Source organism: Canis lupus, chromosome 37, assembly GCF_003254725.2.
Source record: "Canis lupus dingo isolate Sandy chromosome 37, ASM325472v2, whole genome shotgun sequence".
In the NCBI taxonomy this organism is placed as follows: Eukaryota; Metazoa; Chordata; class Mammalia; order Carnivora; family Canidae; genus Canis; species Canis lupus.
The window spans coordinates 12,057,427-12,080,191 of record NC_064279.1 but is presented as its reverse complement, the minus strand read 5'-3'; the positions used below and the strand labels follow the sequence as shown (position 1 = coordinate 12,080,191).

At 35.6% G+C, this 22,765-nt stretch overlaps 1 protein-coding gene across 5 annotated transcripts in view; it reads left to right on the top strand.

Annotated features, from left to right (window-relative positions):
* ICA1L (islet cell autoantigen 1 like) overlaps positions 1-22,765 on the top strand; it is an 80,113-nt gene that overhangs the window by 19,948 nt on the left and 37,400 nt on the right. For all 5 annotated transcript variants that reach the window (XM_049106666.1, XM_049106665.1, XM_025441970.3 and 2 more), the window contains exons 3-10: positions 7,310-7,478; positions 10,076-10,148; positions 11,668-11,791; positions 13,809-14,007; positions 15,725-15,850; positions 17,197-17,295; positions 18,544-18,626; positions 21,076-21,119. In XM_049106666.1, coding sequence (XP_048962623.1) covers positions 7,310-7,478; positions 10,076-10,148; positions 11,668-11,791; positions 13,809-14,007; positions 15,725-15,850; positions 17,197-17,295; positions 18,544-18,626; positions 21,076-21,119 — 917 coding nt within the window. The remainder of the gene's footprint in view (positions 1-7,309; positions 7,479-10,075; positions 10,149-11,667; positions 11,792-13,808; positions 14,008-15,724; positions 15,851-17,196; positions 17,296-18,543; positions 18,627-21,075; positions 21,120-22,765) is intronic.

Here is a 22,765-nt window from a genome sequence, read left to right as displayed (position 1 = left end):
ACTCAAAATTTCTAAGTGCTTCACATCGATTTTCTCATTTAATTCTTATAACAATCTATTTACTTCATTATTCCTGTTTTACTGATGAGAGAACTAAAGGTCAGAGAGACTAATAAAACTCACACAAGATCCCACAGCTAGTAAGTAGTAGAGTTATTAAGTTCAAACCTAGCAATCTGACTAGAGACCCACGCTTGAAACAATCTTTATCACTACAGTTGTAATTGCTTTTTAATTATTTCTGTAAACTCAGATGCCACTTAACATTTCCGACTCAGAATTTCACATATCAGATGCAAAATGTTCCCATTTCTTTTCCTAATTCTCCTTATTTTTCAGGAGCAAAACTGATAAGTCATTGCTAACCAAATTCTATATAGATTATTCCTTCAAGGTTAGCCCCGGTGGCGCAGTGGTTTAGCGCCGCCTGCAGCCCAGGGCATGATCCTGGAGACCCTGGATCGAGTCCCACATCACGCTCTCTGAATGGGGCCTGCTTCTCCCTCTGCCTGTGTCTCTGCCTCTCTCTCTGTCTCTATGAGTAAATAAATAAAATCTTAAAAAAAAAAAAAAGATTATTCCTTCAAATCTGTTTTTAGGGTATTGTCCTTGGTCCTGATTCTTATTAGATTATGTCTGGAATGTGGAAAGATTGTTACTAAGGAAAGATTGTTACTGTTTAACCTTTCTGCTGCTCAAAAAACCTTTATTGGTACCACATTACCTATTAAATATAGAGACCACTACAATCTATCAGCAATCTATCCTTTTCTTTTTCAGTCTATTTTTGGAATGACATTTCCTTGTCTCATGCTATTAAGATCTCTGTTTTTTGTTTTTGTTTTGTTTTAAGATTTTATTTATTCATGAGAGACACAGAGAGAGAGAAAGAGAGGCACAGACACAGGCAGAGGGAGAAGCAGGCTCCATGCAGGAAGCCTGACATGGGACTTGATCCTGGGTCTCCAGGATCACACCCTGGGCTGAAAGCGGTGCTAAACCGCTAAGCCACCCGGGCTGCCCAAGATCTCTATGTTTCTTCAGTATTTCACTTGTGGTACCTAGCATACCTGAATTCTAATCTTATTTCTTTTATTAATAGGTGTGAGATTGTTGGTAAGAGAGGGAAATAGGAGCTCCCTTGTAAATAATGTTCATGTGGCATTAATACATAGTCTTTGTAATAACTTCTCAGTCTTTTTTAATGTACTTGCTAATTCATAAGTAAAATTGCTATTTAAGAGTATAACTATTTAATGTGTACTTAACAATGAATGAATGGATGACTCTCATCTTTGGATAAGAGCTTGCTAGTGCTGCATAATAATAATAAATAAAATATGAGAAAGACAAAACCAAAAAGATATAAATGGGCTTGATAATCAGGTAAACATTTTTCAAAATAATAGTTATGCAAAAGCTAGTTATACATGTTAATAGTAGTAAATTGGTAAACTACAGAAAACTATCACTCTTTATCCCACTGTAGAGAAAAAATTTATTGACATTTTGGAGTGTTTCTTATCATTAGTTGAAATCATTAACAAACTTTGATCCTTTGGGGAAATGCTAATTGTAAGAAAACTTATGGTTTGGGAGCCAGAGTAATCAGGAGTACTATATTAATATTAAACAGCAAACTTGTCTAATGTATTTTCTTAATTGCACCAAGCAGTTACGTTATATTTAGTCAAAAGTCTTTACAGATTATTTTTCTCAAGGGAATTTTAGTACTTCCATCAGTCTACATATTACCATCAGTCTGATTTGCTTCCTTTTTAGTGATGTCACAGTAATGAGATACTAAAGTAAGTACAGAATTACCTCTGAAGAGAACATTGATTTAAGATTTGTACTCCAAATCCAAGGGATAGATAAAAAATAGAAATTGTTTCATGCAAAAAGGAATAAAGTGTTCTATACGGTGACTGTGTTCAAGTAAAAAAAAAAAAATACTCTTACTGGAAATAAAGATTTCTAGTTAAGATGGCATAGTAACATTTGCTCTCAACTTATGGTAATTAGAAAAAAATTAAGAAGCAACCCCAAAAAGATGTATCTTAGCTAGATAATAAGATAATTATGAACCAAAAACAAAATAGAAAAATAAAGTAGTGAGTGGAGCTGAAACAGATGTGCTGAGCTCACAGTATAGAAATAGGCTCTGGCATTTAGGAGTTCAGTTTCTGCAGGTTAGTAGAAATTAAAGTGTTTCCCATGCACTGTTTCTTCAGACCTGATTAGGTCAATAGTATTTCAGTTATCATTCTAACAGAGGCTCTAAGGTAACCGTTTAAGATGCTGTGGAAGTGGGAACCCTGAAGGTGAACTGGAAACAAGTGAATAACCAGTAGTAAAGAGGAATAACCACTGAGGAGAAGGAAAAAATTAAAGATTCTGTACTCACAATAAGCCTATAAAATTCAGCCAACAAAATTGACATTTGGAACATGAATTCATTGCAGGTGAAAATAATTTTATGGAAAAGTCTAAGAATACTATATATTTATGCTGCTACAGAGAAAAATTATAGAATGTTAACTGTTAAAAAAGACATGAAATTAGAAGAATATGAAGAAGAACCAATTAGAAATCTTGGAAATTACAAAAGAAAGAAATCAAGAAGCAGTCACTGGATACTAAAAAAACGTCAATAGCTGTGATGAACTCTAGACAGAACTGTAAAAGAGAATTTATAAATTGGAAGATTGTAGTGAGGAATTTACCCAAAATACGGCACAGAAAAACAGATACAAAAATGATCCATTAAGATGTATAAAGAGGGGATCCCTGGGTGGCTCAGCGGTTTGGCACCTGCCTTCAGCCCAGGGCGTGATCCTGGAGTCCTGGGATCAAGTCCCACGTCGGGCTCCCTGCATGGAGCCTGCTTCTCCCTCTGCCTGTGTCCCTGCCCGCCCCGCCCCCTTTCCGTGTCTCTCATGAATAAATAAATAAAATCTTAAAAAAAAAAAAAAGATGTATAATGAATAATACCCAAAAGAAGAAGTAGATAAAAAAGAAGAAATTATGGCTTAAAAGAAAGGACCTGAATCTCCAGAATGATAATACCCTACCAAAACATATCCTAGAGAGCCTGAGGGCATCAACATTAAATAGAATACTCCAAAAGATTCAAAAGATGATAAAATTTACTCAGAAGAAGCGATAGTTTGACTCCAGAGTTCTCATTGACTACAGCAGATGCCCTAAGACATGGGGATTCTGTCTTCAAAGAATTAAACACTAAAGAATGCTATGTAATGGAAACAACAGAACACATGCATACATAGCAACGTATATAGGACCTAAAAACAAAGGGCTGAGTGAAAAATACCCAAAAAGTCAGAAATCTACAACACTGTAACATTTGTGTATGCTAGAATGTGTACATAACACATTTTAGAAGAATACATTCAGATAAAAAAGTACACATTTAACACATTAGAATGATTGTGAGGAGAGATGGAAATGAGAAAGGAGTTAAAAAAAATCAACGAACAAATAAAATGAATCTTGCATGGACCAATAGTGATAGCTTAAAAAAAAAGGAAAAATACAAGAAGTTGTTAGTCTAGACTTTTATATACAAGAAACATTGAATGGGGGCACCTGGGTGGCTCAGTCGGTTGAGTATCCAACTTTTGGTTTTGGCTTGGGTCATGATTTCGGAGTCCTGGGATCAAGCCCCACCTCAGGCTCCAAGCTCAGTGGGGAGTCTGAGGATTCTCTCCCTCTCCGTTGCCCTTCCCTCAGCTTGTGCTCTCACTCAAATAAATAAATCTTAAAAAAAAAAAACAAAAACAAACATGAAAGAAAGCAAAATAGAGTTTCATAGATATCAAGACCAAGCATGGGCAGCCCTGGTGGTGCAGCGGTTTAGCGCTGCCTGCAGCCCGGGGTGTGATTCTGGAGACCCAGGATCGAGTCCCGCATTGGGCTTTCTGCGTGGAGCTTGCTTCTCCCTCTTCCTGTGTCTCTGCCTCTCCCTTCGCTCTCTCTGAATGAATAAATAAATAAATCTTTAAAAAAAAAAAAAAAAAAGACCAAGCATTTTTTACCCACAGGATTCACTATAAGAACTATTAAAGATGGACCGTTTCAAGAGCAAAGAAGGAAACTATAGGATATAAGAAATAATGGTTAGCTATCCTTTCTCTTCCCATTTGGGGAAACCTGCCCTAATCTAGTTACCTCTGACTAGTTGGCAAATTTGTTTAGTCCTGATGCTCAGTGAGGAGGACCATTTAGCTTTCACACTGAACTGTATCTACAAACTTTGCCATTGTTAATAACAAAAAATGGGATTTTTGGCTTTCAGCTACTATACCTTACATTATTTGTTTCCTAATTCTTTAGACCAATGCAGGGCAATAAAAAAAGAACACACTAGGGAAGCCTGGGTGGCTCAGCGATTTAGTGCCTGCCTTTGGCCCAGGGCGTGATCCTGGAGTCCTGGGATCGAGTTCCACGTTGGGCTCCTTGCGTGGAGCCTGCTTCTCCCTCTGCCTGTGTCTCTGCTTCTTTTCTTCTCTCTGTGTCTCATGAATAAATAAATAAAATCTTTTTTTTAAAAATGGCAGAATATTAGGATACCTGGATGGCACAGTTGGTTAAGTGTCTGACTCAATTTCGTCTCAGGTCATGGTCTTGGGGTTCTGGGATTGAGCCCCACATTGGGCTCTGTGTGGTCAGTGTGGGGTCTGCTTGGGATTCTCTTTTCCTCTCCTTCTGCCCCTCCCATCCATGTGCACGCTCTCTCTCTCTCTCTCTCTCAGATGAATAAATCTTAAAATGAAGAGTCTATTTTTAAAATGGCAGAATGTTGACAATTTAACTATTATATTTGTCTGCATATGTTGAACTATAACTTTTTTTTTTAGAGATTTTATTTATTCATGAGAGACAAGAGGCAGAGACCTAGGCAGAGGGAGAAGCAGGCTCCTCGCAGGGAGCCCAATGTGGGCTGGATTGGATTGGATTGCATTGGATCCTGGAACCCCAGGATCACATCCTGAGCCAAAGGCAGCCGCTTAACTGCCGAGTCACCCAGGCATCCCCGAACTATAACTTTTAAAGAAATTTTTTAAAAATTTCGTTTATTTGACAGAGCACAGGGGTAGGAGGCACAGAGTGAGAAGCACAAATATGCAAATCTCATCTTTTGTAGATTTACACCCCAGCCACTATCCTCCCCTTGCCAGAAAATGTGTGCTCTTTTCAGGCAGGATAGCTTCCAGAGAGGAAAGGGAGGACTAAGTTTATTTCTCTCAAGTCCAGTCTGGTAAGTTACTTTTTCTCCTCCATGAAGGAGATAATGAGGGAGTGGAGAGAGGCAAGGAATATACTCTTTGAGCTGTGTCAGCATTGCAGTTGAGGTGGAGAAGAGATGTTCTCTTCTGATGCTCCCTAAATTTTGTTCTCTTAACTGATCGGACCTAAGCTGACAGTCAGCTTAGTAGAAGAAATCAGCAGTTTGTCATAAAACTGGACTGACCCTCATGCTAATAACAGTCTAGAGGGAAAACTAAGTGGAAGCTGCCAAAGGAGACAAATTGGATGGGAAAGATGAACTGCAAGTTTTCTCTCAAGACTCTTTATGTGTTGGAACAATATAATGATTATGTCAAATCCAATTTGACTCTGTACCAAGATTAAATTCTTTTTCTATTTTCTGTCTCAACTTATGTCTAGCCAAGTTACCCAGCATAGCATATGAGAGGTTCTGCAGTTAGATGGTAACTCATCTAAACTGGATATCCAACGGCGAATATTCAGAGGATATCTGGCAAGTGGCCACTTGGGGAGTTTAGATTTTATCTTTGTTTTGTTTAATGCTTTTTATTTAAACCTACTTGGTCTGATATTAGTATGGCTATTCCTACTTTCGTTTCTATCTCATTTTGTTTGAGGTGGACCCCAAATAGCATGGAGTTGGATGTAGTTTTTTTGTTTTTTATGGTTTGAAATTGTTTATATTTGAAAGGAAGTTTGCATTTATCATACTAAATAGTGTCATTGTTCTTATTCTGTCATCTTAGTTTATATTGTTTGCCTTAGTCTTTTTTTTTTTTTTTTTTTACTTATTTATTCATGAAAAACAGATAGAGAGAGGCAGAGACAGAAGCAGGCTCCACGCAGGAAGCCCGACACAGGAGTTGATCCGGCGTCTCCAGGATCACGCCCTGGGCCGAAGGTGGTGCTAAACTGCTGAGCCACCCAGGCTGCCCTGCCTTAGTCTTGTTTGATGTTGCTTTAATCTTGTTTTTCCCAGCCTGCTTGCTGGTTTTTCTTTTTTATTGTCTCTGGTAATTTAGAAAGCAGACATTCTGTTTTTATTTACTTTGTGATTACTTAAAAAAAAAAAAGAAAATGAACTTTTATTTCTTTACTAACATTAATAATACGTCAATATCTGTTGATTCCCCTGAAAACAAAAATCACGTACTTTAGTACCTCCCTGTGTTCCTGCCTCACACCATTTAATGGAATAATTTAGGCTTTTAAAACTATTATTATTTCTTTCTTTACGTTTCCTTAAGGAATACTTTTCACATTTGCATTTCCTGATATAGCCATATTAACTGTATTAAGAACTGCTCAGACATTAATTTTCAAGTTTGTCAGGTTATAATTTCCTTCTTTGTTTTTTTAATAACTTTTTAAACCTCAAATGGGGCTCAGCCTATGACCCCAGGATCAAGAGTTGCATACTGTTCAGACTGAGCCAGCTAGGCACTCCCCATCTTTATTTCTAACATATCTACCCTATACCTAAGTTTTTATTTCTGTTTATTTATTGAATACTAAAGTATTTCTTTGGTTTTTTTTTTTTCCTTTGGGTTTTAAAGGAGAGTATGTATCTGAATCTTTGCATATCTGAGAATATTTATTAAATGTCTATTCTGACACAGCAGTTATAACTATAGCAAACTTTTCTAAGGAAATGATAGTAATATGCAAAGATGTGTATATAAATTCATTTTGCAGTATTATTACAAAGCAAAAATTACAAACTAATATATGTCTACAAATAGATTGGTTAAATAAAATTATTTCCAATAATTATAGCAGAATTATAATAGTTTTATCACATCTTCTAACTGAAATTAATGTAATTATCATTGACATTTTTGCCTGTTACTTGTACAAGTTGTATCATAAATTTAGACCATACAGAGCGAATATTAGTATGTGTAGCTATTAATATTCCACTTGATATATTTTTCACTTTTTCAATTGGATTAAATACTAGCTGACTAGATACATGTTATTGAAAAAAATTTAAGAAATTTTAATCTGTTCTTTGTAGTCACTCCATGGATTCCTTTGGGCAACCCAGACCAGAAGATAACCAGTCAGTAGTTAGCAGAATGCAAAAGAAATACTGGAAAACTAAGCAAGTCTTTATCAAAGCAACAGGAAAAAAGGAGGATGAGCACGTGGTGGCATCTGATGCTGAACTGGATGCTAAACTCGAGGTAAATTTGAAGATTCTTTGTATTTAAGAATGTATTTGTATTCTTTGTATTTAATTTGGAATTAAGACTGGAGAACTTGCAGATTTGATAATAGAATGTTCAGTTCTATTCATCTGTCAATCAGATCTTCTGAGTAGGTCACATTTCTCACAAATTGAGAATTGGCAGAACTGGTATTATAAATTGAAGAAAAAATAATTAAGTAATTTATCTGGCACAAGCATTAGTGTTTAAGCTAAATATTAATGAATCAATTATATTCCTAATTGGTACCGTATACTCCTTATATATCATGCCATAATATTTTGTACTACTTTTACATGAAATCTTATACCTCACTGAAATTAATTGAAATCAAAGTGAGTGAGGGTTTTTATTTTTTTATTTTTTTAAGTTTATTTCTTATTTAAGTAATCTCTACACCTAATGTGGGGTTCAAACTCAGGACCCTGAGATCAAGAGCTGCATGCTCCACCAACTGAGTCAGCCAGTGACCCCTGAGTGAGGATTTTTATAAGTTAGTTTTTGTTTCTATAATTAAGGGATAGAGTTATTTGTAATGCATTTTTTTGGCTATGTTTTTCATTTTAAATAAAAGGAGTAATTCCCATGAAACGACTTTAAACCTGCAAGTGTTTTATACTTTTAAGTACTTAAGCTAATTGGAAGAAAGTTTCCTGTATATACAGAAAGGTCTGGGTTTTTAAATGCAGGTTTACTAATTCTATGTATGTATACTAATTGAAGATAGCCTTTAAAGATATTTCCAAGCAGGAGTTCTATTATGCTTGGAATATACTCATTTGTTGCAATCCTTAAAAAGTATAGGTCTCAAAATAGGTCATAATCTACCAAGTATTTTTATCCTACAAAATGTAAACTTATGGCCATAACAATGTGGAAATAACAAATTAACAAGCTTTTACTATTTGCATTGAAAAGTATTCTTCTTAGGATTCAATGACAAACGTGGAAAAAATTAAGTGACTTGATTATAAGTAATAAATGTTTTAAGGCTAAAGGAACTGTTCACTATTTCCTTTTTTTTTTTTTTTCTGTTCACTATTTCCACATACGATTCCCACAGAAGTAGATTTTCCTGTCTTATTTATACATTGTCAGGGAATCCAAGAATATTTTATATTCCTGTACATTAGACAAATATTTGAAATCACCCAAGTACTTTCTCCCACAATTGTAGTATATTTTTTGAGAGTGAGATAATTTTTCATTGTGTGTATACTGAAATCATCATGTTGTTCACTTTAAATATATTACAATTTTGTCAAGTTATCCCTCCCTCACATTTAAACTTTCATTGTAAAAATAAAAAGCAATCATATATATAAATCTTTCAAAGGCCTATGGGAAAAAAACCAACCATGATCATTTCATCATAGTAGAACACTCATGTTTATATTCTTTTCTAGTCTTCCATATGAATTTAAAACAGCTTTTTAAGCTGGTAAGTCCATATACCACATTCATTTCAAACATACGTAAACTTAGGTGGAAAGTTAATAGTTGCTCCTCCATTTAGATTTTAGTCTATCACTGATCTTCCTTAGGTCTGATCACATATCAAAATAATAACAAAACTGTTTCAGAGAGGCAATTCAGGCTAAATGGTGACATCAGAAATTTTTTTGATATTCAAAGGGTTAGGGCCTAATACTGTGCTGTGCCAAGGTCTTTGTGAACTAAAGTCTTACAACAGTTTTTCAGCATGGGACTTCATGGGAAGAAGGCTGTCCCCTAAAACCTATTTATGCCACCTCATCTCCCTGGGAAAAACCTAAATTTATAGATGTGTGAGAAGAGTTACCTCATGTGTATAATGTATCCTAATCTTCAACTTTCATGTGCTTGCTTTGAAATGGGTGTCTACTGGATGTTTTATTTTTTGTTAGTTATTAGCAACAGTAGTAATGAAGGGAAAATTCTAAACAAAAACAATCCAAAAGTAATTTATTTTTGATATTGTAATACATTATTTAATTTTTTTAAAGATTTTATTTATTTATTCATGAGAGACAGAGAGAGAGAGAGAGGCAGAGACATAGGCAGAGGGAGAAGCAGGCTCCATGCGGGAGCCCAACATGGGACTCGATCCCGGGTCTCTAGGATCATGCCCTGGGCTGAAGGCAGCACTAAACCGCTGAGCCACCTGGGCTGCCCTATTATTTAATTTTTATGGTTATTCACTGGCCTGTTTTGCTTAGGATAATATTGTAGAAAAGCCAGATTGAAAGTTAACATTTTCTAAAATTATCTGTACTCTTCTCAATTGGCAGTATTTGAAACAGTTTATATTGGATTTACATTTTTGCTATTTAGGTAGTTTGGAGCTGAAAGGAGGACAGACTTCACAGTTACAAATTTTATTAGTTCCCATGTATTTATCACCATTTTTTCCAGCCCTCATGGGGGAATCTAAATTTTTTACATCAAAAATAAAATCAATACTGAAGTACATCAAAGTCAAGGAAAATAGACCTAGCACCTATAAAAAAAAATGTTCTACTTTCAAAGTGCTTATAACAGATATATTTGTTTATGGTTCTTTAAATTGTCCTAATAAAATTTATATTTCAAAGGTTTTTCACTCCATTCAAGAGACATGCACTGAACTTCTGAAGATAGTTGAGAAATACCAGCTAAGACTCAATGGTATGAAATCCTAATAATATCTATAAAATAGATATTATCCAATAATTCCCTTTGAAAATAAATAATTTACTTGTGTTTTTGAGAATGAAAGATTTAATGTAAAAACAGTAGTTTACTGAACTATTTTGTGAATGGTTCTTTATGACAAAGAGGTGACAGCAAATAGCAGTGGGAATGGGGAGCTAACAAGTGAGTGGGCTTGAGTTCCGCTGCTGCCTCAGAGGTATCGAGGGACTTCTCTTTCAGTTTGTTTTGTGTGTGTTTTTTTAAAAGAAGGCTCTATGCCCAGTGTGGGGCTTGAACTCAAGACCTCAAGATCAGAAGTCACATGTTCTACTGATTGAGCCAGCCAGGCACCCCTTCCCTTTTCAGTTTTTAAATCACTTTTTCCAAGCAATAAACCAGGGTGAAATTAGGGATGACTATAGTCATTTTTCACTTTAAGCTTATAATTTGAACACTTTATGGGCTCCTCCCCACACACTTACTGGTCTTATTGTGATTAGAGGGTCAGACTTCTAAAACTTTGTGGTCAAAGACCACTTTGTTTTTTTTTTTATTTTTTTTATTTTTTAATTTTTATTTATTTATGATAGTCACACACACACACACACACACACACACAGAGAGAGAGAGAGAGAGAGAGAGAGGCAGAGAAAGAAGCAGGCTCCATGCACCGGGAGCCCGACGTGGGATTCGATCCCGGGTCTCCAGGATCGCGCCCCGGGCCAAAGGCAGGCGCCAAACCGCTGCGCCACCCAGGGATCCCAAAGACCACTTTGTTTTGTGTTTTACTTTCAATCTGTTGTAAACTGACACTTTTGTAATATACAATAAAAAAGAATTTCTAGAAAAATGAAATTAAAGAAGATACGTAAAATATAAGCACACTTTTTTATTATTAGATTCAACAGATATAGTCAAATTAGTAAAAGTTTCTAAACAGCTTTGTTTAGTTTTGGTACTTGTCACAGGCCAGTGACAAATGGTTCTGGACTGGAATTGGTCAGTAGACCGCACTCTGAGTAGTAGTGTACTACATGACAACTTATAGGGTTTCAGCATAAAATTGTAGATGTCTATGAGCCTGAAATACTAAGCATAGGCCACTGAAGCCACGGTGGAAGTCAAGATTAAGTTTAGTTTAAATAGGAAACAAATACTTTGTAAGAGGCAATGATAAAATGCATGTCTACACATTTGGAAATGTATCATTTGTGGTTTTGTCATTTTGGAATTTTTTTTTCCACTAAAGATCAGTCTTTCCTGAAGCAAGGTCCATGAATTCACTACATTAGAACCATCTGGAATACTTGTGGGTAGGGGGAAGCGGATCCTCAGACCTATAAAATCAGAATCTCTGGAAATGGAGTCCCAGGAATTTGCATTTTTAAAATAAGCCTTTCCTTCCCCCAAGTAATTCTTGTGTATAGAGAATTATTGCTGTGAGAATTTTAGTTGTGTGTTTTAAACAAATGGTGAAATGAAACAGTTAACTATACTGTAATTTTTTTTCTAGTTATATCAGAGGAAGAAAATGAACTAGGGCTCTTTTTAAAGTTTCAAGCAGAACGGGATATGACACAAGCTGGTAAAATGATGGATGCTACTGGCAAGGCACTCTGTTCTTCAGCCAAGCAAAGGTTTACTATGTTTTACATCATCCTTTAATCTGTAGTCAACATACAGTTTTGACCTATGTATTTAAATTTGCATATTTATAAAGATTACTTATCATTCTAGTAAAGGGTTAAAAGAGAAATTTATTACAGCATATAATTGTTTTGATGCCTAACTTATTTTGTATGTAAAAGAATTACTTAGGGCAGCCCTGGTGGCGCAGCAGTTTAGCGCTGTCTGCAGCCCAGGGTGTGATCCTGGAGACCCGGGATCGAGTCCCGCGTCAGACTCCCTGCATGGGGCCTGCTTCTCCCTCTGCTTGTGTCTCTGCCTCTCGCGCGCTCTTTCTCTGTGTCTCTCATGAGTAAATAGATGAAATCTTAAAAAAAAAAAAAAAGATTAAGAATTACTTAAAAATTGACATTCTAGGTTGCTTAATTCCTATAAATAGGCTTTAAGCCTATTTAAAATTTTTTTTAAAGATTTATTTATTTTATTGAGAGAGAGAAGAGACTGAGAGGCAGAGACACAGGCAGAGGGAGAAGCAGGCTCCATGCAGGGAGCCCGACATGGGACTCGATCCCGGGTCTCCAGGATCATACCCCCAGGCTGCAGGCAGCGCCAAACCACTGTGCCACTGGGGCTGCCCTATTTTTAAATTTCTTATGGTTTAATGTAACAGAGGCACACACATATAAAATATGAATATTTTAATTATTCTCTCTTTTCTTTGGATACTATACTATCTAGGAATACATTAGAATTTTTCCTCATTTTAAGCAAGGGCATTTTTTCTTCTTAATTATTTGGCATTTATCACTTTACAGATTTTTAACATGAAGATACCTACTGCAAAGAATCTCCTACATTTACTTTTTAAAAATATTTTATTTATTAGAGAGAGATTGAGAGAGAGAGAGAGAGGCAGAGGCAGAGGCAGAGACACAGGCAGACAGAGAAGCAGGCTCCATGCAGGGAGCCGGATGCGGAACTCGATCCCAGGACTCCAGGATTATGCCCTGGGCCAAAGGCAGGCACTAAACCACTGAGCCATCCAGGGATCCCTCTCCTGCATTTACTAAATACAGCCAAAATCTTTGCAGTTTCAGAAGAAAAATAAAAACAGGTCTTATCAGACCTATAATGATGATGTATAACTTAAGTGGCTTTATTCTGTAATACCACATCAATGCAAAACCCATCATTAAGGAAATTACAAAGGGACAATCAATACAAGGCCCTTCAGTGCCACTAAGTCAAAAAAGCAGACCAGAGGAGCTGGGTTTGATTTGTGTTTCTTAAATCCTTGGTTTTTTTGTCCTCATCCTTAGCTGCTAAGAACTCAATACTCATTAGTTCTTCTAGCATTTTATCTGCTTTTCTATACCTAATTTGTCATATGAAAGACTTTCTATTTATCTAGGATTATGCTTTGTGAATACAGGATCTCTTTTACCCATGGAACTCTTTTCTAAATGCAGATTTACTTGGCAGATTATTTATACATGGATTAATATCCAAAATGTTGCAAAAATTATGTATTTCTTAGAATAAGAAAAGGGAGAGATACAGACACATTATTATAAGTCAGTCGGAGAAGGACAAACATTATATGTTCTCATTCGTTTGGGGAATATAAATAATAGTGAAAGGGAATATAAGGGAAGGGAGAAGAAATGTGTGGGAAATATCAGAAAGGGAGACAGAACGTAAAGACTGCTAACTCTGGGAAACGAACTAGGGGTGGTAGAAGGGGAGGAGGGCGGGGGGTGGGAGTGAATGGGTGACGGCACTGGGGGTTATTCTGTATGTTAGTAAATTGAACACCAATAAAAAATAAATTAAAAAAAAACAATTCAAGGTTGGCTGTATGATCTTTATTTGCTTTCTAAAGTTCCTTAGGCATCTTAATAATTTCCTGTTTTATGGACTCATCTTGACAGCAGATATGCTGATATGCTTTATGGTTTTAAACCTTTGTTTTTATTTGTTTTGTTCATGGGATGTACATCCCTCTCATTTTTACCTCTCCGTCATTAGATTGGCCCTGTATACGCCTCTGTCTCGTCTTAAGCAAGAAGTAGCAACTTTCAGTCAAAGGGCAGTATCTGATACCTTGATGACAATTAATCGGATGGAGCAAGCACGCACAGAATACAGAGGAGCCCTGCTGTGGATGAAAGATGTATCCCAAGAACTGGACCCAGACACCCTAAAACAAATGGAAAAGTTCAGAAAAGTATGAAAATACATCCTTTTCCTTTTCTTGATACACATACCCATTGAACTTATACAGAATAATCAAGACCATAAAATATCAAGCTATTTTCAAAACACGTTATATTATAAATTCTTGGTTCCTTGGAGATCTTTGAAGTACAAAAACTTTTTACACTTTTTTTTTAACTCTTTGACATCCCTACTCCATCAACCTTTTCCATTAATTTTTTTATCCTTTTCATAATAGGTATCATTGCCCTTTAGGTGTTGCTTCCCTGTACTTTTGGGATTTGTTTGCAGGAGGGAAATAGTTTGTTAAATGAGGAATAAATAAATAATTTAAGTAAAAATTCAGATAAATAACTTATTATAAGAAAAAGTGAAGATTATCAGATTTTTCTTCTTCTACAATACATAGTTTGACCACAGACTTTTAAAGTATGTATGGACTTATGTTTTTGCTAAATAAACTACTTATGAATTGTATCCCCTAAATTTACCATATATGAATAATAAAATTCACTCTTTTATTTCATATGTATTAAGAGTACATATAATACAAATCATAGTTAATATTGATGGATTCTTTATACCAGCTGTATAGGTCACAGCAACCTGTTATTCTTTCCACTTTATAATCCTTGACAATTAGAATACAATCCAAGGGAGTTGTTAGACAACATTGTGAATACAGTAATGTCACTGAATTATATATTTTTTAATGGTTAAGTTTATGTTATCTGAATTTCACCTATGCTTTAATAAAGAAGAATGATTTTAAACTTATCTGGACCCAAATAGCCCTGCACAGTCTGGTTCCTGGCATGTGTGCAGCCGCATCTTGCACTTTCTATACTCTAGCCCTTTCCATGCCCCAGGAAGGAATATGCTCTAGCCTCTTCCATATTGTTCTGCAAACATATTAAGCTCTTTGCCCACCTCCCACACCCAGGACTTTTGTCTTTGATTTTCCCCAAGCCTGGGATGCTCTTCTCAGAATCTTGGCCTGGCTCACCTACCATCTTTCTGTCCCAGTTCACACATCTTGCATGAGCTCACCAAAGGCCTCCCTGATCATCTTACCAAAAGTTATCATTCCTTTTCACTTGTATGTTATCTTTGCAACTTGAGAGGATCTTATATATTTATTTGCTACTGTTTTTCCTGTGCCTCCCCATTCAAGGATGGTAGGAAAGAACATTGTTTTGTTCACCACAATATCCCAGTGCCTGGCACAAAATAGATACCTTATAAATATATGTTGAATGAATTAATAAGTGTATTAAAGGTTGAGTATTCATACTTGTGTATAAGAAATATGACAGGCCTATATTTAAATTTATAAATCTATCTCCATGATTCAGAACTATCATTAATGCTTCTCAACACTTTAACTTGTCCTTTTTCTGTTCATTCTTCTATTAGCTACATATTATCCATCAGTAGTTTTGGATGTTTCTTTTTATTTGGAATCTTTGGAGTTATTTCTTCTTAACTATACTTTCCATTTATCACTGCATACTTTCTCAGCATAAAGATATTTACTAGAAAGAACCTCCTGCAATTACTAAAAATAGCCAAAATCTTTACCATTAATTATGAAATAATAATACAAGGAAAGGGAATTAGTCTTCCTTATTACAATTTCATGTATCTGAAAATATGTATCATGAGCCTGTGTGGTATATTTATATCTGTATTATCAGTAATAATAACAACTATTATTGTGGTTGCAGGTACAGATCCAAGTGAGAAATAGCAAAGCTTCTTTTGACAAGTTAAAGATGGATGTTTGTCAGAAAGTGGATTTACTTGGAGCTAGTCGCTGCAATATGTTATCTCACTCACTCACTACCTACCAGGTACCCACCTCCATGGTCAGCATGTCCTTGATGAGTGGTGAGACTCCTTTTTAAAAGTTGTCTAAAGGGTATAAAAAAGTGCTTAATTAATCAGATTCCTTTGACTTTGAAAAGTGACTCACCGAGGTTATGATAGAGAATCATAGAATTCTAGGCTGAAAAAGGCCTTAGGGATTATCTACTCCTGTATCTTCATGTTGTTCTCTTTGGTGTTCTAGGAGAGGGAGACTTAGGGGCTATCTAGGTTCACGTGGCAGGATTCGCAGCTCATTAACCCTGGTTCACCCAGAACTGCTCCACCTTAAACTACATACAGTTTCATTTAAAGCAAAGATGCTGTGGCCCAATAGTTTAAAACTTCGTCATTTTATAGCTGAGGAAAGTGATCCCTAGAATTAAAGTAAGTGGCAATGTTGGGCTAAAAACCTAAGTTTGCTCATGCTGGGCCACGTGTTCTTTTCATTCTGTCAAGTTGCTGTCTCCCACCACTTTCACCTCAGCAGTCTCACCTATGCTTTTATTACCCCAAATCACACATATATAGCATGCAGTGAATAAGTCAGATGTTAATTAGTAGCAGTGACTAATTTTAACAGATATTTGTGAATAGCAAAATAGAATAAACTCTATTTACATAAGATAATAATAAACTAAAGGGAGTGGACATTCACTGGGGCTTGTAGGAAATCTACCTCCTTCAGCTCAGTACTGTGGAATTCAGGAGTCAGGAAAGTATGCACTTGAAAATAAAAGTATCTGGCAGTCCATGTAGCATACACCTGAAACACAATAGCTATTAGTCCAATTCTCCTTTATTCTCTCCACTCAGCCCCCTCATTTTGGATAGGAACTTTTAAGCACCAGGAGAATGTCCAATTACTTGATTTGGCATGAGAACACTTTTTTTTGGTCTTTCTTATGCCATAACTGAAAGACCAAATTTAGTGGCTTATATAATTTTTTTCCTAGTTAGTAAAGGGTTATATATGCTTACCAACATAAAGATTTACACATATACCCCTTGTACAAATATAGTATTTTTGTGCTTTTAACATTTCTCTTTTGGACTCTTCAGAAGATGTTCTCATCTATTAGCATTACTCTCTAGCTGACTCCAGTGTACATTCCAGAGCTGTGTACAGAAGCACATATATGTGCTGATACAGATGCTACTTCTTATGCAGAATTACTATTTACACTGCTTCCTGGTTCCCCAAACCTAGAAATTTATTTTACTTCCTGCTGCTTATTATTCAGCAACCATTCATCTGCCTACACTAGTGAGGAAAAATAGCAGTGAAAAAAATTGTAACTGTAGTGACTACCTTTTTTTTTTTTTTCTGCAGAGGACACTGCTTGGATTCTGGGAAAAAACCGCTCGATTGATGTCCCAGATCCATGGGGCCTGTACTGGCTTTCGTCCATACGATTTTGTAGCTCTTAAGGTACACTTCTTTCCATTTCTTTTAGAGATATATTATACTTCATTTGGATAACATTGGAACTGTTTTGTTTTAAGCCTAACTTTGAATTTACAAAACATTGGAAAACATTTTTCTGCACTCCTTCAGCCAGTTGTTTTTCTGTTCCTCCCTGATTCCAAGTGCTCCCAGCAATATTAAACAAATACATAAGAATCCTGCTGGTAGGCTCAAGATACTGGGCCGGTGTCGGGGGGGATAAAAGAGCGAGCAAAAGAAAAGAAAATTAAAATGTAAACGAGGTAAGAAAAAGTTATGGGAAAGAAAAACTTAAGAGGCACAAGCAATGGAAAATGGTCATTGGTTTTGAAAAACAACTAGAGTACCTACCTGACAATTTTAGAAGCTAAAGAAATTTCCTTTCTTTACTTTTATACAAATGTGGTAGTGTAATTCATGATGCAGAAGTTATGGGTGACTGCAGCTGAAGAGAGTACTGTATTTTATTAGATCAGCTCTTTCTGTTGCCTACATGTAAAAGGTGTTCTTGGGCTTTTAACATTTGTATGTCTTCCTGTCAGCCTTCTTTGCATATGGCTCATTTAGCAAAACACCATGGTAAATCATTTCTTCAATTTGAGTAAGCTAGGTTTCAGTGCCTTTGAAGTTATTCTGCCTTTTTTGTTTTTTCAATAGAGCTTGAAAATGTTACTGTTGAGATTACTCAAGCTAGATGTGGTATCTGATAGATTCATATCTTGCTCCTGTATATTTCTGGGGCGTGGTATGGATTTTTAAGTCATGTTCTGACATAGCATCTTCCAGTCTAATAGATACCCTTGTATTAGTCTATGTTTTTTGTTGTGTGTATGTTTTTTTTTTCTATATTAATGCTTCACTGGATAGCATACTCTGTTTTTAGGCAAATTTAATATCTAATTTCTGTTCAGATGAAGTTGAAAATATTTAGCCATATTTAGAGCATTGCAGTCAAAGTCAGAAACACAGTGTAAGTCTTCTTTGGCATATCACAGACTTGGAAACCCTGTGGCTAGCCCATGTCACAGTCTGTGTGGTTGCCATAGGCGGCCAGGAGAAACAGGGACACAGGGCTCAATTCAGATTACATTAGCTTACATTTCCCATATTTCTCACTCTCAACTATAGAATTATCCCTATTTTATGTTGTTCTTTAGAATTTTTATTCTCATTTTGTTTGCACAAAGAGAGAAACAGATTCCATCTACTTAACATTGAATTTCTTGTCCTTAGCAACTGCAAGACACTCCAAGCAAGCTTACTGAAGACCACAAAGAGCAAATAGAAAGCAATTCTCTCACTGAAAACCTCAATAAGTAAGCAGGCAGAAGTGTGATGCTATGGATACTGATACATGATATATGATGTTTTTGGAAGCTGTGTATACTGATACATGATATATTTGGAAAGAATTTTTTCTCTTCTGAGTTACTGAATATTTATTTCTATGTCATTTTCCAATTAATGTTTTTAAGGTTCTTTTTTTTTAAGATTTTATTTTTTATTTTATTTATTTATTCATGAGAGACAGAGAGAGAGAGGCAGAGACACAGGCAGAGGGAGAAGCAGACTCCATGCAGGGAGCCTGACGTGGAACTCGATCCTGGGTCTCCAGGATCACACCCCAGGCTGAAGGTGGCGCCAAACCCCTAAGCCACCAGGACTGCCAGGTTATTATTTTTTTTTAAGTAAGCTCTCCCCTCAACGTGGGGCTTGAACTCACAACCAAGAGAGATCAAGAATTAGCTCTACTGACTGAGCCAGCCAGGTGCCCCATTTTTCCAATTAATGTTAAACATTCGTTTTGAAGCCCTATTTCTCCCCCCATTTTCAACATGGCAGGCAAAGTTGATGGCAAGAGTACAGAACAGATTGGATTGATAACTCCAAATTCTGTAGTTTGGGAGATAGCTTTGTATTAAGAGCCCCTACCCAGTGAATTCCAAAAGGGCCAGCTTAAAAGAGAAAGGGACAAGTGCCAGCAGCTATGAAACAGAAGCTATTAAAAATCTGTCTCCAGAGCAACACAAATGAGACTGGGGCTGGTTACCTGAAAATGGGGCTTCTTGTCATGCACATCCTTTAGGTTGCCTATTTCCCTTTTATTGCATCTCACCTTTGATTTCATTTCAGAGCTGCCACTTCTCATGTTAACTAGGTTGCACTGAGTGTAGTAGTAACAAACCCAGAAATAAGACCCAAACAGTGACAAACCATATATTGTTGAGTGGAAGGTGATCCAGGATATAAGCATGTCCCTCTTTTCTCTTTGGGGAAATCTAAACAAATTTTTTTGCTAACTTGAATATATAAACAATTTAGGATGTAGATTAATTAAATGTATAGTTATAATTGAAACTTATAAGTTATACATTGACATTTAAAATACTATGTTATATAAAATATATTAATTTAGTGTTTTTTTCCATTATCACATTTCATGAAAGTTTTATTCAAAATCATCCTCAGCATTATGAAAACTACCTTTTGAGTTAACTGATTCCAAAGCATTTCACTTTTTCTTCCTTCCAAGTTATTTAAAAACCCATGTGTATATACTGTTATTGGAAATTTCATTCCAAGTCATTAGTATCTCTTTGCTCTACAAGTTTATTTTTGTGTTTTTGTTTTTTTTTTTTTGCAAATAAATTCTCTGTAGGTTTCCTCTGCTATCTGAAAGTAGAGTGTCCCAATGAAACATTTCATAAGCCAGTACAGTGTAAGGCAAAGAAGTAATTACCATTACTTTTTTGTGGGAAAAATTTTTGAGTATTCCTAGACCTAAAAAATAACCTCTCAAGCTTTTCAGATATCTTGGCACACATCTTGCTAATGTATGCACAGAATAAATGGAGATGAAGCAAAGATGCACACAGACACAGTTCAGAGCTATAATGGCTTAATGCTGAGATGCTGAGTGTAGTTCCCAGGGAAGGTGCTTGGTGGGGCCACTGCTCTGAGTACATGCTACCTCTATAAGGGCTTTTTGCAAAACAAACACTCAATACTGTATTTGCTTTTTGCCTTTTTTGTAAAAGTGAAAATTGTCTTTGGATTTCTTCCAGTTAGTAAAGATAAGTACTAATGTAGGTCTTCCATAGAAGCATAATGCAAATTTTTGAAAAGCAGGGGATACCTATATTGCTTTCTACATATCTTTAAAGATTTATTAAAAACAATCTCTACTACACAATTGTGAGGTTATACCTCAAGAATAATGCCTAAATCTATGTTCAGTTTCTTCGTCTAATTTATAACCACAGATGGATGATATAAATATCCAAAATTAGTATTTACTGAGAATATTTAGGCAAATATATCTTTTTTTGCAAATATAACTTTACTGTTCAAAATAGAATAGTCCACTTTTTCTGCAATTCTTCATTCCTTCTATTTAGAGCCCAGGTATTCTTGAGCAAATCCTGCAGAGCTTGAAAACTAATCCCCACACTCTGACTTTGGTGATAGATGTTGTCTTTGAGGTGGTACTCAGCACAGTGTCTATAATACTGAATACAGTGCCTCATGCTTCATCAGTACTCAGTAAATGTTGTTGAAAGAGTAAGAGATGAAGGATTATGTTCATAGTCTGTAGATCTAGAGAAGAAATGACATTTGTCTCAGATTTTAGAAGATTGATCTACAGGACAATATTATACATGTCATCTCAGTTAAAAAAATTTTTTTTAACCATATAAAACTGTAGAATGTGAGTCCCAAGTATATTTTAACCAAAATCTTTGCATTTTTTGGTTTTTACTTTAGGTTAGTTTTGTCAGATGAGGAAGTGAGCTTGGGAAATAAACCAGGTAAGATGGTAAATTCATTAAAATGTGAAATGATCACATTTGAAATGTCAAAACAGTTTGTCACAATCTTTTTTAAAACAGATTGTATTAATATCTACTCATTTAAAAAACATTAAGTCAATTTACAAATCCCTTCTATATAAAAACTTTTGAGTTAGCTTGCTTTTTCCCCAGCTTTATTGAGTTAAAATTGACATATAACACTGTGTAAGTTTAAGGCATATGGTGTGATGATTTGATATATGTATGTATTGCTAAATGATTATTACTATAAAATTAGTTAACACCTCCATCACCTCACATAGTTACTATATATTATATCCTTTGGCGACAAGAACATTTAAGATTTATTCTCTTAGCAACAGTCAAGTGTGTAATACAGTATTATTAATTGTGGTCACCATGCTGTACATTAGATCCCCAGAACTTAATCATCTTTAGCTGGAAGTTTATACTGTTTGACCACATTTCACCGTTTTTCCCCTCATAGGCCCTATTAACCAACAATCTACTCTCTGTTTCTGAGTTTGGCTTTTTAAGATCTCACATATAAGTGAAATTATACAGTATATGTCTTTCTTTGTCTAACATATTTCACTTAACATAATGCCCTCCAGATTCATCCATGTTATTGTAAATGGTAGAATTTCTTTCTTTTTTATAAGTAAATAATACTTGATTCTATTCTACTATATATATGCATATATCTAATATTTTCTTTATCCATTTATTTGTGATGGTTACTTAGGTTGTTTCCATGTCTTGGCTATTATAAATAATACTGCAATGAACATGGGGATGCAGATACTTCTTCAAGATAGTAATTTTATTTCCTTTGGATATATACCCAGAAGTGGAAGTGTGGGAACATATGGTAGTTCTGTTTTTTTATTTTTTGAGGAACCTCTATACTGCTTTTCATAATAGCTGCACCAATTTACATTCCCACCAACAGTGCACAAGTGTTCCCATTCCTCCACATCCTATACCATATCTGTTTTCTCTTGTCTTTTTGATACTAACATTCTAACAAGTGTGAGGTGATAGCTCGCTGCGGTTTTGATTCATATTTCCCTGATGAGTAGTGTTGTTGAGCACCTTTCTATGTATGTGTTCACTGTGTATGTCTTATTTGGTTGGAAAAATGTGTATATAGGTTCTTTTACCCATGTTTTCATCAGGTTATTCTGTTTTTGCTATTGAGTTATGAGTTCCTTACATATTTTGGATTAGAACCTCTTATTAGATAGTTTGCAAAAATTTTACCATTCTGTAGGCAGATGTGATTGAGTTTTTTGATTGTTGATTGTTCTATTGTTATTTTTTTGCTGTGGAGAGGATTTTTACTTTGATGTAGTCTTCTTTATTTTTGCTTTTGTTTCTTGTGTTTTTGTTGTCCTATGCAAAAAATTATCACCAACACCAATGTCAAGGAGTTTTTCCCTAGTTTTTTTTAAACATTTTAAAAATTGAAATATGGATGACAAATATTAGTTTCAGGTATTGAGGGGCGCCTGGGTGGCTTAGTCTGTTAAGCCTCTGCCTTTGGCTCAGATTATGATCCCAGGGTCCTCTGATGGAGCCTCATGTCAGGGAAATCCCTGCTCAGTGCGAGTCTGCTTCTCCCTCTGCCTCTGCCTGCCACT